The sequence below is a fragment of the Babylonia areolata genome, chromosome 5 (genome assembly GCF_041734735.1).
Source record: "Babylonia areolata isolate BAREFJ2019XMU chromosome 5, ASM4173473v1, whole genome shotgun sequence".
NCBI classification, from domain to species: Eukaryota; Metazoa; Mollusca; class Gastropoda; order Neogastropoda; family Buccinidae; genus Babylonia; species Babylonia areolata.
This window is the reverse complement of record NC_134880.1, coordinates 44,053,138-44,070,637: the sequence shown is the minus strand read 5'-3', so window position 1 is coordinate 44,070,637 and position 17,500 is coordinate 44,053,138. Positions and strand designations below refer to the sequence as shown.

At 44.8% G+C, this 17,500-nt stretch overlaps 1 protein-coding gene and 1 non-coding gene across 2 annotated transcripts in view; both read left to right on the top strand.

The window, feature by feature from the left end:
* LOC143282090 (uncharacterized) overlaps positions 1–17,500 on the top strand; it is a 29,050-nt gene that overhangs the window by 10,777 nt on the left and 773 nt on the right. The window contains exons 5-12 of the mRNA XM_076587573.1: positions 2,718–2,934; positions 4,116–4,229; positions 6,764–7,014; positions 7,769–7,978; positions 8,775–9,672; positions 11,487–11,637; positions 12,421–12,599; positions 15,120–17,500. The exon at positions 15,120–17,500 is cut by the window's right edge and continues 773 nt beyond it. Coding sequence (XP_076443688.1) covers positions 2,718–2,934; positions 4,116–4,229; positions 6,764–7,014; positions 7,769–7,978; positions 8,775–9,672; positions 11,487–11,637; positions 12,421–12,599; positions 15,120–15,173 — 2,074 coding nt within the window. The 3' untranslated portion in view covers positions 15,174–17,500. The remainder of the gene's footprint in view (positions 1–2,717; positions 2,935–4,115; positions 4,230–6,763; positions 7,015–7,768; positions 7,979–8,774; positions 9,673–11,486; positions 11,638–12,420; positions 12,600–15,119) is intronic.
* Positions 12,899–13,017, top strand: LOC143282592 (5S ribosomal RNA). The gene has a single exon (XR_013055284.1). It is a non-coding gene; the product is annotated as a 5S ribosomal RNA (ribosomal RNA).

The following is a 17,500-nucleotide window of genomic DNA, read 5'->3' as shown; positions in this document are numbered from 1 at the left end:
CTTGCAGATACTTGTTGCTATAAGGATGTGTTCTCAGAGTCTGAGCGATCTATACAGCGTGATGTGTGCTCTGATTTGCAAATGCTCCTGAGTCTGTTGAAATGGATGAATTCGGAACGATCTTTCAACCCCAAGGAGTTTACAGCATCCCGTACCATACTGATGAGAAAAAAAAACACAAAGAAAGTTTTGCTGAAACCAACCGCTCCCCCCAAAACCCCCTCCAAACGACGAAACGAATTTTGTGTGCAATAAGCCTTTGTCGTTTTTCCATATCGACGAGGAAAACCGGATAAGAAACACACTGATCGCTCGAGTTTTGGAGCGAAACTTCGCATGTCTGTGAGGAAGGTACTTCACTTTCCTAGCAGTTTCATGCATAATAGCTAGATGACAAACCGGTTTAAGTAAACGGGTTTCTTGCCTGACTGCTAGAAAGGCTCAGGCAGAGAATGGCAACCAGCCTGTTAGGCGGGCGCACGGCTGAATGAGATAGAGAGATTGTGTTCGTGGCAGCTGGATATGCAGAAGATTATCATTGATGCGAGATGGGTGGATATTGGTGGGTCCCACTTTTCCATTTCTGCAATTCACCAATTAACTGTCTTTGGGGAGATTTTTCCGATCTCCCAGGTCAACATATGTGCAGACCTGCTAGTGACAGAACCATCTTCGTGTGTATACGCACGCAGAAGATCAAAAGACACACGTAAAAGATAGTGTGATCCATGTCAGCGTTCAGTGGGCTATGCAATCAAGAACATACCCAGCAATCACACCCCCAAAAACGGAACATGGCTGCCGACATAGTAAACAAAAACGGCCATACACGTAAAATGTTACATGCCTGTGTGAGTGTGTGTGTGTGCGTGTGTATGTGCGTGACTGAAACCTGATTGAATGACACAGGAAGCGAATGACTCGTGCCCGTTGCATCTGTCAGTCGGCTCTGCCCAAGTAGGCAGCCTGTTGTGCAAAAGACTGTAAAGCGATTAGAGTTTGGTCTCTGACCGAAGACAGGCACTATATATTAGTATCCATTAAGTCATCGTCATCATCATCGTCATCATCATCATCATCATCATCGAGGTGGCTGTGAAACCCCAGTGTGGAGGCGCAGTGCTGGTATATCGGTGTTAGTGATCTGTGTCGGTGATGTGCTGTGGTTTGTTCTCTGGCACCTCATGTGTTTGACTCTGGACGTCCTCAAAGCTGGCAAAGTCTTGATGGACTACGGCGCGGTGGATGTCCGGAATGCCCCTCACTGCCCCACGCTTTCTCTCACTGTACAGCATGGGCTGCGAGAAGGCGTGGTCGTTCTCCTGTCATGCTGTCGTGTAGTGTGGGGAAACGTGGGAAGTCTCCCCCCCCCCACCCCCCTTCGTGTAGTGTGGGGAAACGTGGGAAGTCTCTCTCTCCCCCTTCCTGTAGTGTGGGGAAATTTGGAAGTCTCTCCCCCCCACCCCCACCCCCCCTTCGTGTAGTGTGGGGGAACGCAGGAAGTCTCTCGCCCCCCTTCGTGTACAGTGGGGAAATGTGGGAAGTCTCTCTCTCCCCCCTACGTGTAGTGTGGGGAAACGTGGGAAGTCTCTCTCTCCCCCTTCGTGTAGTGTGGGGAAATTTGGAAGTCTCTCCCCCCCCCCCCCCCCCCCCCCCCCCTTCGTGTAGTGTGGGGGAACGCAGGAAGTCTCTCGCCCCCCTTCGTGTACAGTGGGGAAACGTGGGAAGTCTCTCTCTCCCCCCTACGTGTAGTGTGGGGAAACGTGGGAAGTCTCTCTCTTCCCCCTTCGTGTAGTGTGGGGAAACCTGGGAAGTCTCTCTCTTCCCCCTTCGTGTAGTGTGGGGAAACCTGGGAAGTCTCTCTCTCCACCCTACGTGTAGTGTGGGGAAACGTGGGAAGTCTCTCTCTCCCCCCTTCGTGTAGTGTGGGGAAACCTGGGAAGTCTCTCTCTTCCCCCCTTCGTGTAGTGTGGGGAAACGTGGGAAGTCTCTCTCTCCCCCCTTCGTGTAGTGTGGGGAAACCTGGGAAGTCTCTCTCTCCCCCCTACGTGTAGTGTGGGGAAACCTGGGAAGTCTCTCTCTCCCCCCTTCGTGTAGTGTGGGGAAACGTGGGAAGTCTCTCTCTCCCCCCTTCGTGTAGTGTGGGGAAACCTGAGAAGTCTCTCTCTTCCCCCCTTCGTGTAGTGTGGGGAAACGTGGGAAGTCTCTCTCTCCCCCCTTCGTGTAGTGTGGGGAAACATGGGAAGTCTACCCCCCTCCCCCCCGCCCCTCCCCCCCCCCCTTCGTGTAGTGTGGGGAAACATGGGAAGTCTCTCTCCCCCCCCCCCCCCGCCCCTCCCCCCCTTCGTGTAGTGTGAGGAAACGTGGGAAGTCTCTCTCCCCCCCCCCCCTTTTTTTAAAAATCATAAACATTTCTTTTGTCATTGGAGTTGGTTTCTTGCCTTTTCCCAACACAAATCAAATGTGTGTGTGTGTGTGTGTGTGTGTGTGTGTGTGTGTGTGTGTGTGTTGTTGTTGTTGTTGTTGTTGTTGTTGCTGTTGGTGGTGGTTTTCCCTCTTATAGTTGAGGATAGTAAAGTGTAGTACTGAATATGTATCTTGTGACATGCCAAAAGTACAAAAACACCGTGGATATTTTAGTCTGAAATCATAACCAAAAGTACTCAAAGAATGAGGCACTCTGTGTTTATAATGTTCCTATGTTGTTGTTTTTTCAGATCTGGTGCTCAGATGCATTTTCACATAGACGAAAAGTTTTTCTTGCGAGACCCTGACAGATTCATCTACAGGTGTCGACCTGAAGACGATGCTTGGCAGCTGTTGGGGGCTAAACCATGGAGCTGGGAAAAGTTTATTGGCGAACCAGACACAAGACCCCCAACACCAGTACCCCGAATGCCCCGAACTCCATCACAAATACCTTACATTGAAATGGTGAGAATTAAGATGTGTTTGTGTATCTCAGTATTTTAAATAGCTCCATGCCTTTCTTTTCTGCAGTATACTTTAACATCCAGAAACGCCTGAAGAGAGCAAACAGCGACTTGCATTTCAGGAGTTGCAACAGGAAATGCCGAACACAGCACTGCCGCGGCTAGAATGAAGTAATCAGGTTGGCATTTGTTTGTTTGTTTGTTGGGGTTGGTGTTTTTTTTTCGGATTCTCAGGCTGCAGCTCCCACGTTCACTCGTATGTGCGATTGGGATTTTGCGTGTATGGCCGTTTTAACCCGCCTTGTCGGCAGCAATACTCCGTTTTCGGGGATGTGCATTGCTGGGTATGTTTTTTTCTTTCCCCATAACCCACCGAACAATGACATAGATCACAGGATCTTTAATGTGCCTTTTCGTTCTTGTGCATACGTATACACACGAAGGGGGTTCAGGCACTGGCAGGTCTGCACATCAGTTGACCTGGGAGATCCTTGTGCCAGCAGTCCACCGGAAGCTATCAGTGTCATGTTTTCGTGAAGCCACACACCAGAGGAGGCCTTGCACTGCTGCACTGCCGAGTCAGTTCGCGATGTTCAGGAGTAAGTATACAGGTATACCTGCTGTGATGAACGACACAGGACACCACGAAGTCCCCAGCTGTCGGCATTACATGGCACTGACACGGTACACAAGATTGGAATGCAAACAACAACATCAACAACAGATTAATAAATGATAAGTAAATAAATTGACTGACGACTGAATGAACATACGAATCACTGACATCATGTTTCTTCCTAAAAATGATAGCCAAATTTCTTCTCTTTGTAGATTTAAGATCAGTGTTACATGCTCTTTGATTTCCAAAGCAACAGAACCTTTGATCAAGACCTGTCCATTTCGTGGACGAAACAGAGACAGAACGCCAGGGATCGCTCCACGTTCATTCGTGTTAATTCAGTATCCACTTTGAAATATTCATATGCAGTAAACACGTGAATGGTATCGTTAGGGTCACTGTATGTGTTCTGTCCAGAATTTGTAATTCTTTTCTCTTTAGTGCGAACAGGAAAAACGAGATCAGTTTCTCGTTTTTTTGTTTTTTTTTTTTTTGTTTTTTTTTTAAGGGAGAGACAGAGACAAACATGACAACAGTACTGTTTGTTCTGTTTGGTATGAAAGCTGAAGGTTCCAGACACCGAAAAGGGTTACCCAGCAACGTCCCCCCCAAAGAGCCGCAAAGAAGAAGCGCTGAAACATATCGACTTCAGCCATCTGGACACGAGGGCGAGTCGGGTGAGTTTCAATTTTGATATGTTCACTATCGTATAATGGCGGCGTCAAAACGAGATGTCTGGGCCACATACTGAATGCACACACACACACACACACACACAGCAAGACAAACGGAACAGGACAAACATTACAAACGATGAACAGGACAAAATGACAATGAATAGGACAAACATAACAAACAATGAAGAGGACAAACATAACAAACATGAACAGGACAAACATGGCAAACGATGAACAGGACAAACATGACAATGAATAGGACAAGTATAGCAAACAACGAACAAACATGACAAACGATGAACAGGACAAACATAACAATGAACAGGATAAACGTAACAACAGGACAAACATAACAAACGATGAACAGGATAAACATAACAAACATGAACAGGACAAACAGGACAATGAACAGGAGAAACATAACAAACAATGAACAGGACAAACACAAACATGAACAGAACAAACATAAGCATGAACAGGACAAATATAACAAACGATGAACAGGACAAACATAGCAAACGATGAACAGGACAAGCAGGACAATGAACAGGACAAACACAACACAAATGAACAGGACAAACAGGACAATGAAACTAACTCAGGATAAAAGGTGGTGTAAAATCAAAGGTACTTTTAAGATGAAGACAAAACCACGACGTTTCGAGTCTTTGTATCTTTGTCAAGTGAAGAGGTGTTGGCAGGCCACAGTGGTCTGTACTGAAGAGGTGAGTTCAACTCAATGGCTGGAAAATGCTGCTCAGCTCACTGATTTGTTGGAGGAGAGGGGGATGAGAGGGGGTGAGGGTGAGGTGCAATGAAAACAAAGGGGGCGGGGAGAAATAGAGGAGGGGGGAGGGTGTCAAGGGCAAGGACGAGGAAGAGGAAGAAGAGGAGGGGGGATGGAGGGAAGGGAAGGGGAAGAGAGTACAATTCCTTGAGGTTGCACTGTGCTAAGGCGCGAGATGATGTGGCTTTCCATAAATTTTCTGTAAAGGCAGTCTCCATGGCTGTTTCACCAAGTGCTGCTACCGATATGTGTGAAAGGTTGTGTCATTCAGAGCTGAAGTGGTTTTACAACTGGAGTGTCTTTTCTTAGCTAGTATAATTATTGTCCCTGTGTTCCTTGAAGTGGTCGTTTAGGGTTCTGTAAGTTAGGCCCAACAATCGGCTTATATCACAGATTGACATAAGTTTACATTTGGGCCAACAGCAAAGTGAGAGCTGTATTATCAATGGTTTCTCCAGTCAATGGGATACCATTTACAGCTTAGTCTTTTGTGAAGGACTATGACTCTCAAACTAGGAGGCAAAATTGCACTGGCTCTTAGTGCTGCAGCCTTGTGGGCTAGTTGGCCTTTGGGAACCATCCCAACGCCGACTGTCCTAAAACCCTCTTGGCCCAGAGAGTGGGGATGTACTTGGGCAAGACACTCTCCACTGTAATCAAATTCTAGCCCAAATAGTCGGAACAGCAGTTGCCTCCTCTGCTGTTCTGATGGTCATAGTCGGACACGACTGACTATCATATAGAAAAAAGTCTCACCAACATGGATTTTACGTCAGAGGCTGCAAAACAGGGCATGGACAACATCTGGGGTTTGGCCAATTGAAGTGAGATCTGATGTGAAATTTCTCACCTGAAGGGCCCTGAACTTCTGTTTTTGTGTTCATAAATAGTACACGTTTTGCATTTGGATTTGCTGTATTTAGATTAGCCTGGTGGGGTTGTGGGATGTGCAGGATGGAAGGCAGATTGTTCCAAGTGGTCTTCTGGTTATTGTGTCTTTTATACGCAGCCACTGGGGTTGTCTGGAGATCGTTTTCAGTGCTGGGTCATATAGTAGAATACTGAAGTTCTGGTATAGAATGTCTCAATCTGGAAGGTTGCGTGGATGGTAGGTCAGGGTGAGGACGCAACAGTTTTCTGCATCAGAGGTACAGGTATCTTTTGGGGTAAGAACCTGGGACCTTGGAATGGACTGCGCTCGCTTGAGGGCTTGTTCTATCAGGTTTGCTGGGTAGCCTTTAATGAACAATGAACAGGACAAACAAAACAACCCATTAACTGGACAAACATAGTAAACAATGAACAGGACAAACATGACATTGAACAGGACATACAAAACGAACCGTGAACAGGACAAACATAACAATGAACATGACAAACAAACCAAACCATGTCAAACATAACAATGAACAGGAGAAACAAAACAAACCATGAACAGAACACACAAAACAAACCATGGACAGGACAAACATAACAATGATCATGACAAACAAAGCAAACCATGAACAGGACAAACATAAATATGAGCAGGACAAACAAAACAAACCATGAACAAGACACACAAAACAAACCATGGACAGGACAAACATAAAAATGAACAGGACAAACACAACAAACCATGAACAGGACAAACATAACAATGATCATGACAAACAAAGCAAACCATGAACAGGACAAACATAAATATGAACAGGACAAACAAAACAAACCATGAACAGGGCATACCAAACAACGATGCTGCTGCCAGGTTCCAGACCCCCAGACGCAGTACGCATCCTACAACGCCTTGTTGAGCCACTTGTTTGAGGGGCTGGGTTCTGACGTGGAGAAAGTGAGAGCTCTGCTGATGTGGATGGTTGCGGTCAAGGAGGATTTATGTACGTCCTCACTGATGAAGCTGTACATCGACTGCACAGACCCCGCAACACTCGCTGGAGTCCTGAAGCTGAAGTCTGAAAGACGCCTTCAGGGGAAGAACATGTTCGCCGAGCTCTGTCGGTATGTCCAGTTCATTGGATTTTTTTTTTTTTTTTTTTTTTTAAACTTATCTGACTAAGCGTGTCGGGTTACGCTGCTGGTCAGGCATCTGCTTAGCAGATGTGGTGAAGCGCATATGGATTTGTCCGAACGCAGTGACGCCTCCTTGAATAACTGAACTGAACATATTGAACCGATCATGTTTTTATGACAGTTTTGAGAGTGAGTGGAGTCTACAGAGCAAAATGTATGTATAAGAGTGCATATACATTTGTATGTGTGCATGCATGTGTGTCCATGTGTGTATGGGAGAGAGAGAGAGAGAGAGAGAGAGAGAGAGAGAGAGAGAGTTGTGGGGTGGAGGGAGGGAGGCAGAGGGTTAAAACTGTGGCAAGACTGAACAGGTTGATATAATAATGATAACAATGAAATAATCATTCAGCCAGGATATAAACTATTGGCCAGCTCTCAATCAAGTTCTCAAAAGAACAGATCTAGAACGCGTGCACACACATCCCCCCACCCCCTGGCCCCTCCTTCCATATCACTCACTGCATTATCGTCATCAATCCAAAACAGCAATTCTGCTAACTGATAATTACGACGACACCCACATACCCACATACGAACTCATGAAAAGCATTTGTTGTGTCAGTTGGAGTCTTTTGTAAAAACCACAGCCACTAGCTGCCCCCCAAAACTAATGGGCAGCCACATCATGGTGTTGGTGACACTGACTTGTGCTGACATGTCACGTTGCTGCCCACTGTGACAGACGAGCCAAGATTCCGTGCGTGCTGATCAGAGGGCAAAGGAAAAGAGCTGACTTGTACACACTCGGGGAGGAAACCACAAGACGAAAGACGTGGAATGCAGTATATGTCGATGGCAGCTGGCGATTCATCAGTGTGTATGATTTCCAGCGCCATGTCACCTGTGAAGAAGTTATCGAGATCGACATTGATGGTCGTCAGCATAAGCGCAGGTAAGACACTGATAATTTGTCATCTGAGGATGAGGTGGGATTACTTTTCTTTTGTTGTTGGTTGATGTCAGAAATGAAACATCAGGGATATGGTTGGTTTACTTTTCTTCTGTTGGTTGGTATTAGAAATGGAACATCTTCGATGTGGCTGGTTAACTTTTCTTGATAGTTATTGGGAAGGGAACATCTGGGGTGTGGTTGGTTTACGTTTCTATGTTGGTTGGTATTAGAAGTGGAACATCTAGGATGTGGTTGGTTTACTTTTTCTTGTTGGTTGGTATTAGAATGGGAACATCTAAGATGTGGTTGGTTTATTTTTTTCTTGTTGGTTGGCATTGGAAAGGGAGCATGTTGCCGTGTTATAACTTTGTTCATGTTACAGTTGGATGCCAGGTTTTAGTACTGAAAGGTTTGCATATTGTAAGTGCGAAAGTGTATGTATTTTCTATCTATGTGTGTGTATTTGTGTGTGGTTTTGTGTGTATCTGAGAGAGAGAGAGAGAGAGAGAGAGAGAGAGAGAGAGAGAGAGAGAGAGCTTATATCTGATACCATTTACGTGGCTAATGCGGAGATGTTCGACAGTTATGAACTTAGCTGTTTTGTGGGTGGAGTATCTAAAATAAAAACTATCAAAACCTCGGATTCATAGATGATGGATAGATGGATTGATAGATACAGGTATGGCAGGTAGACAGACAGACGGACAGATAGAGAGACAGACAGATAATGTGAGAACGTGTAAGAAGTTGACACGGGTGCAGCAAGATGAATCATCCACTCTTTTTCATATCTCAGAGACATAAGTCGAAGCAACAAGATAAACGAATTCTTCTTCCTGACGGACCCCGAAGAGTTCATCCACTTCGCGCTTCCAGAAGATCCGGCATGGCAGTTGCTGAAGGACCCCGTTTCAACAGAGCAGTTTTTCGAAGAGCCCTGGATCCAGTCAGCCTATTTTCAGTCCCCAGCAAAGATGGACCCGGATGTCAAAGTGTGCGTTGAAGCCAAGGACGGCATCAACACTTTGCGCATCAGCGGAAAACACTCTGCTGACAACCCTTTCCTCTACCACCTTTACTACGAGGAGACTCTCACGGAAACCTGGCCAGAAGACCTGAATCCGGAGTCTTACATCACCGTCATGACTGTCAGCGATGACCCTCCCACCAGGGCCCTGTTTTTCAAACTTCCAGTGGTCGGTTCCTACTTTCTGGAATGGATAAACAAAGATGACGACACCCTGTTGAAGCTGCAGATCAAATGCACAGGAGACCCCAGGAAAAACGCCCCTTTTCCTGGAAATCCCAAGTCGGGGTATGGAGCTCTGGAAGCCGCTGAGCAAGCTGGTGTAAAGGAACCCTCCAGAAAAGAAGGCATGATCATTGCCAGAGAAGGTGACAAAATAGGCCTTAAATTTCGTTTCCCAGAGAAGAAAGCAAGGCGCCAGTTTGAGGCGAGGTTTGTGGACCGCAGGAACCAGCAGCTAGGCGGGGAGAAACACGCGAAAGTTGTAGAGGAGGAGGACCAGCTGGTGGTGAAGACACAGGTGCCCTTTGGTAAAGCTCCTTCTGAGCTTGCTCTGCAGATCAGCATGCGTGATGAGAATGACGAAGTCACAGACGTCGCCCAGTACCTTGTGACACAAGACAACAGCCTGATGGCAACCGCTACCCAAAGAACGCCAGCACAACAGGTAATGTGTTTTTTAAATGATAGATGGTGTTGTGCTTTGTGAGACAGGGTTAACAGCTAAAGTGGTTATGGGACATGGTGCTGTGCTTTGTGACAAAGGGTTAACAGCTAAAGTGGTTATGGGACATGGTGTTGTGTTTTGTGAGACAGGGTTAACAGCTAAAATGGTTATGGGACATGGTGTTGTGTTTTGTGAGACAGGGTTCACAGCTAAAGTGGTTATGGGACATGGTGCTGTGCTTTGTGAGACAGGGTTTACAGCTAAAGTGGTTATGGGACATGGTGTTGTGCTTTGTGAGACAGGGTTCACAGCTAAAGTGGTTATGGGACATGGTGTTGTGCTTTGTGAGACAGGGTTTACAGCTAAAGTGGTTATGGGACATGGTGTTGTGTTTAGTGACAAAGGGTTCACAGCTAAAGTGGTTATGGGACATGGTGTTGTGTTTAGTGACAAAGGGTTAACAGCTAAAGTGGTTATGGGACATGGTGTTGTGTTTAGTAACAAAGGGTTAACAGCTAAAGTGGTTATGGGACATGGTGTTGTATTTAGTGACAAAGGGGTAACAGCTAAAGTGGTTATGGGACATGGTGTTGTGTTTAGTGACAAAGGGTTAACAGCTAAAGTGGTTATGGGACATGGTGTTGTGTTTTGTGAGACAGGGTTCACTGCTAAAGTGGTTATGGGACATGGTGTTGTGCTTAGTGACAAAGGGGTAACAGCTAATGTGGTTATGGGACATTGTGTTGTGTTTAGCTACAAAGAGTTAACAGCTAAAGTGGTTATGGGACATGGTATTGTGCTTTGTGAGACAGGGTTCACTGCTAAAGTGGTTATGGGACATGGTGTTGTGCTTTGTGAGACAGGGTTCACAGCTAAAGTGGTTATGGGACATGGTGTTGTGCTTTGTGAGACAGGGTTCACAGCTAAAGTGGTTATGGGACATGGTGTTGTGTTTAGTGACAAAAGGTTAACAGCTAAAGTGGTTATGGGACATGGTGTTGTATTTAGTGACAAAGGGTTTACAGCTAAAGTGGTTATGGGACATGGTGTTGTGTTTAGCTACAAAGAGTTAACAGCTAAAGTGGTTATGGGACATGGTGTTGTGCTTTGTGAGACGGGGTTCACAACTAAAGTGGTTATGGGACATGGTGTTGTGCTTTGTGAGACAGGGTTAACAGCTAAAGTGGTTATGGGACATGGTGTTGTGAACAGTGACACAGACAGGCAGACAGAAAAACCTAGTGGTAACCCGTCCGTATAACTGTGAAACGAGAGAATCCTAGGGCATGGGATATTTTCCCACGCTCGCCAGAATTTTCTTTTCTTCCACTAGACTTTGAGTGGTGGTCTGGATGCTAGTCAATCCGATCAGACGATAAACAGATCCGGTGTCTCACTATACAGAAGTACACGATCTATACACGTTTTCAGTTTCGCTGGTGTTTCTTTTTGTTTTCTGTTTTTTTTCTTCTTCTTCTTTTCCTTTCGTTCGATATGTCATGCAAGAAAGCATGATGATGATAATGATGGTGATGATGATGATTTTTATTTACATCAAAAAAGAGAAACAGAAAGACTAAAAAAAGTTTCTTTCAATAGGAAAATACACTAGATATTTTGTTGGAATTTAAATTCACACAGCCAGCTATTTAACAACAAATATGTTTACCAACCAGTCGGTGTGAACGTTCACCATCATGCACTGTAGTTTTTATCTTAAAAATTTTTTTTTTAATTTTTTTTTTTACATATTTACTTTTTTCATTTCTGTATTTGTTTATTTATTGATAGATTTTATTTATTCATTTTGCCAGGCGGAAGCGGAAATGACGTCGGCCACAGAAGAAGATGACGTGGACAGATTGGAGGTTGCTCTGAGAGAGGGACGGCGTCACCATGTGGAAAAATCCTCCCAGGACAAACAGCTGAAAGCGCAACAAAAGCTGTTGAAGCTGCATAAAGATGGTGTGTGTGTGTGTGTGTGTGTGTGTGTGTGTGTGTGTGTGTGTGTGTGTGTGTGTGTGTGTGTGTGTGTGTGTATCGGAGGTGTTTGTGAGGTGTGTGTGTACAATGGTGAAATGGGGGAAAAGACATTTTGATTCAGTATTAATATTCACATTTGTGCGTGTTCACACGTGTGCGTGCGTGCGTGTGTACCAGGTGTGTGTGTGTGTGTGTGTGTGTGTGTGTGTGTCTTTGTGTCTGTGTGTCTGTGTGCGCGCGTGTTGTTTGTTTTGTATGTGTGTATATATGTGTATGTATATATGTGTGTATGTGCATACGGGCTTGTGTGCGTCTTTCAATTTCAATTGTCTACATTTTTGTTGTTATCATTATTTCGTTTTTATCTTTTTATACCTGATACATTTCTTGATTTATTCAATGACATAACCTCCTTTAATTGTTCTCTCTTACCTATGTTTCAAATGATGTGCATATGTTTGTGTGGAAGTTGTGTGTGAGTTTGAGTGTGTGTCGGTGTGTGTGTGTGTGGGAGGGGGGGTGGGGTGCGGGGGTCAGTGTGTTTGTGTGTGTGTGTGGGGGGGGGGGGGGGGGGGGGGCGGGGGGCGGGCGGTTGGGGGTGCTTCTGTGTGTCGGTGTTTGTGTGTCTGTGTGCGCGCGCGCCTCACACTCTCTTTGCCTGCATGCCTCTCCCTATTTTTCCTCCAGTATATTTCAATATGTACATATGCACGTGTGTGCATTGTGTGTTGCTGTCACTGTGTCGCCTGGCACGAACACCAACAGCCTGCCTGCAAGCGGTGCAGGAGGAGGATGTGGAGGGACTGCAGAAAGCTCTGAATGCCGCCGACAGATCAACCATCGCCTACTACCTCCACCAGAGCCAGTGGTTCCAGAAGGCAGAGGATTCCCTCAGGCTGCTCCGGAGAAAGAAAGCCACCGCTACTGCCAGGAACCGTGCTGATGTGAGTGTCTTGTATTTGTATTTTGTATTTCTTTTTATCGCAACAGGTTTCTGTGTGAGAAATTCAGGCTGCTATCCCCACGGAGAGTGCGTCGCTACACTACCGCGCCGCCTGTTTTATTATTTAAATTTTTTTTCCTGCGTGCAGTTTGATTTGTTTTTCCTATCGAAGTGAATTTTTGTACAGAATTTTGCCATGAACCACCCTTTTGATGCCGTGGGTTCTTTTACGTGCGCTAAGTGCATGCTGCACACGGGACCTCGGTTTATCGTCTCATCCAAATGACTAGCGTCCAGACCGCCAACGGCCATACCACATTGAAAACACCGGTTCTCGTCCGATCACCGAAGTTAAGCAACGTCGGGACCGGTTAGTACTTGGATGGGTGACCTCCTGGGAACACCGGGTGCTGTTGGCATTCTTTCTAAGCGCGTTGGGTTACGCTGCTGGTCAGGAATCTGCTTGGCAGATGTGGTGTAGCGTGTATGGTTTGTCCGAACGCAGTGACGCCTCCTTGAGCAACTGAAACTGAAACTGAAACCACCACTCAACTTTTAGTGGAGGGGGAGAAAATATCGGTGGCTGAGTCGTGATTCCAACCAGCGTGCTCAGATTCTCTCGCTTCCTGGGCGGACGCGTTACCTCTAGGCCATGTCAGGCGGCGGTTCTTCGTGTGTATAGAGAGATAGCGAAGATTGGAAGAGCGAAAGAGAGACAGAGGAATGGGGGGATAGATAGATAGATAGACAGATAGATAGATAGATAGATAGAAAACCAGCTAGATAGATAGATATTTAGAGGGAAAACCAGCTAGATAGATAGGTGGATAAATATATAGAAAACCAGCTGGGCAGATAGACAGATAGATAGATAGAAAACCAGATAGATAGATAGATAGATGGATAGATAGACAGAAAACCAGATAGATAGATAGATAGATGGATGGATAGATAGAAAACCAGATAGATAGGTGGATAGATAGATAGAAAACCAGCTAGACAGATAGATAGTAAACCAGCTACCTAGCTAGATAGACAGAAAACCAGACAGATTGATAGATAGACAGATAGATAGAAAACCAGCTAAGATAGATAGATAGATATGTAGATAGAAAACCAGCTAGCTAGCTAGTTAGATAGAAAACCAGCTAGCTAGATAGATGGATAGAAAGATAGAAACCAGATAGATAGACAGATAGATAGATAGATGGATTGGTAGAGAACGAAAGAGAAACGAAACGAATTTTTATTTTACCAGGTAATGAGATAAGAAAGTACATATGCTTTTTTTCCCGCCCTGCCGTGGGCATAAAACAAGCAAAACCAACAACATCAAAAAAACCCCAAACCACACAAAACAAAAACACGCACAAAAACGCAAATATCAAGTGTAAGAAAGTACTAAATCGAGAACAGAAGGGAGGAAAGGAAGATATATCCTTAGACCACCAGCAACATACACAGGCAAACACTTGGGGAAAAAAGTTACAAAGGGAGAAAAAAAAAGTTACAAAAGGAGAGAAAAGGAGGGGGAAAAAGTCACACACACACGCACGCACGCACGCACGCACACACAGATGTCAAGTCAAAATAATTTATATTGGGTAAGGTCATACAGTTTGTTTTGTCCTACCGGATATATATATATATATATATACATGTGTGTGTGTGTGTGTGTGTGTGTGTGTGTGTGTGTTCTGTGTACGCGCGCACTTCAGGAGGCATAACAATGATGTACGCATAACATTATATGCAAATAGTTATGCATGTAAAGTTTTACATTTTAGTGTTTTAAATGCATGTTTTAAACGTCGGTATTTACATTGTACAGCGCACTTAGCATAATTATTTTATGCAGAAAGGCGTTTTATAAATCTTTTGTTTCGTTTAATAATGATGATGGTGATGATGATGATGATGATGATGATTATTTGTAGTAGTAGTAGTAGAAGTAATAGTGTCTTTGTCATTATGTTATTATTATTATTGCAGCATCTCCACTGCCTCCCTGTCTCACACAGAATAAAGTACAAGATCAGCACTCTGTGATGTAAATGTATTCACAAATTTGCCCCTTCCTATCTTTGTGGTTGCCTTCACCTCTACACTCCATCTCGTTCACTGCGATCAGCTTCGGATCCACTCTCTTTACGCATACCCAGATTAAAACACTCGACTGTTGGCCGCCGTTCTTTCTGTCTCTGGACCTTGCAATTGGAATGAACTTCCTCTTTCGCTTCGTCAAGTCCCTGCACTCAGCTCTTTCAATCAAGTCTGGCCTTAAAACCCACCACTTCCCAAAATAGCCTCCCTTTCCTGCCTCTTCCTTGTCTTCAGTTTCTCCAGTTTTAGAGTTATGCATGCGTGTCAATGACTGGAGCGAAAGCGTTTTGATTTGTCTCTGCACAAGATTCAACGCTATATAATAATAATAATTATTATTATTATCATTATTATTATTACAAATTGTTGTTGTTGTTGTTGTTATTATTATTGTATATCCCCTTGTTTTGCTGCACAGACGAAGAGCAGTGCGGGCAAATCGGGCAGCGGAAACAAGAGCAGTGATAAATAAACAGGCCACCATCCAGTGTTGATGTCCCCCCATGACAACGGACAGGATCCACCAGCCATGCTGAAACAACTTCCCCAAGAACTGCTGATGGAGGAGGGCATGTTTCTGTCGTTCAGTTTTTCAGTGACTTGGAAAGAATTTCAGACTGTTGAAATAAGAACTTTCCTTGTGTTTTTTTGTTTGTTTGGTTGGTTTAAAAAAAAAAAAAAATTTTTAAACGTTTTTGTTTATGTATCTGTTATAGTGTGCCAGCAGTGTCACCCCCCACCACCCACACTCTGTCCCCCTTCCTTCCCCATCACTTCACCCCCACCCCCACCCCTTCTTATCTCCCTTCCCGCTCCATCCAGTCTTTGAGGTCGCGCCGACACCGCGCCACCCTCCCTCCTTCCACCCTTCCGCACCCTTACTCCCTAGTCAGCCCTCTTTGGTCAGCGACGCCGCGTCACCCGCCCCAGCTGTAGGAACACGTGCAGTTATGTGATGTCTGCCGCAATCCCCATGCTGAGCGGAACATCCCGTGTGGCGGCCGATCTTTCAAGTCGTTCCCCATCTCCCCTTTCACAAACACAGCTCAGCTTGATGGCGGGACTTCGGAACGTAAGCTGGGGAGAATTTATGCTAATGTGAACTTTGATCAAGCCAGCTAACATACCGAGAGTTGTATTCTCCTGTGTCCCCAATCTCTTTGTGACATAAACGGGTGGACTTGTCATCATATGAGTAGAATGTGTATAGACAAGTGGGTTGAATTGTAGCAAATCAAATCAGATCTGTTGAATTGGACGAATCAGGATTAAGCAGTGAATCTGTCAGTCACTTACTTAGCATCACTAGGATAAGTCAAGATTGGTTATTTCAGTTCAACTAGTTGGGGGGGGAGTGAGTGTTGTAGCTTGCATTAATATACACAGTATGTTGTGGGAAGGGATAAAACCAGTCAGCACAGCCAGTTCTTAGCTGTCTCCCAGAAAATCTGACTGACACAGAGTGACTGACTGATCAGTGATGTGAGGAGCAAGGAAATCCCTGTTGGGCTGCGAGTACACAACTTGTAATGGTTTTATGCTATGTTGATAACTTAGTTTTGTTTTGAACAATGTTTTGTGTCAGTGAACAGCCAGTTTAAGTTGATCTTGTGGCTTGTGGAAAGAAAAGGGGTTAATGTGTGAAAGCTACCCACTGAGACAAGTACTGGCCTAAATCTTTTGAGTCCCCCCCCCCCCCACCCCATCTCCGCTTCTATTTGGTTACAGGTATCTTGTTCTGTATTTTTGATGTATCACTTGTTTTGTATATAGTATGTGGTGTTGGTTCAGTGTGAACTGAACAGATCTATAGGCTAACACATTGTCAGTGTGTGTTGAGTGTTTTTCATGTGTGTGTGTGTGCACATGGAGGTAACAGCAAGTGTTGTGGAACACATGTTTGATTTGTTGGTTGTTGTGGTAACATGTGCAGGAGTTGTGCTATTTGTCAGTGGTTTACTTTGTTCAGACAAAGTGGGAAGGAATATTGTAATGTGATTAATGAGTTGGCAAACTATGAGAGCATTGAGGGTCAGTGTTTTTGCACATTGCTGTTTACCAGAGATATGTTGGAAGTAATAATTTCCTTACATGTACCTGTGTCGGTGGTATACCTTGTGAAGACAGAGGATATTTGTTTTGTTATGGTAACACACAGTTTTATTGTATGATGCATAACTTGAGTCGGACAGTCTGGGTTGTATTGGTCAGTCATAGGTATAGTGCACAGTATTGTATGTCACTGTTGGTGGCAGGTAAGCTTGATGAAGCTTGTATTACCTCACATAGATCTATGTGTGAGAAGAGTACATACTGGTGGACATGTGATGAAAGGTGCTGAGAGGGTATAGGCCTTTTATGTCAGTGATGTCCAGATATTTGAGAGTTTCTGACCTGGGTTTTGGTTTTGTGTTTTGTGTTCCAGGTGTGCTGCTTGTAGTTGTAGATGCTGCTTGTAGGTGCTGCTTGTAGGAAGTAGGCAGTGTGTGCTGCCTTAGTGTGTGTTGCTTTTGCTAAGTAGGGTGAACTGCTTAGTGTGTGTGCTGATTTCCCATGTATATTGTAAAAGTAAACACTCTATAAAAACCACTCCATGTGGCCCTGCTATTGTTGTGAGGAGAGAGCGAGTGAGTGCATCATTAGTTGATCCCATATCCCCCCTGCATAACTCCCCTCTCTCTTGGAATCGAACCAACCAACACTTGCAGAACTTTCAGATTTTACATATCAAATGACAGTTTTGTTATCAGAGTTTGAGGCTTAGAAAAATCACTCAACTTTGTAAGTGAATGCTGTTAT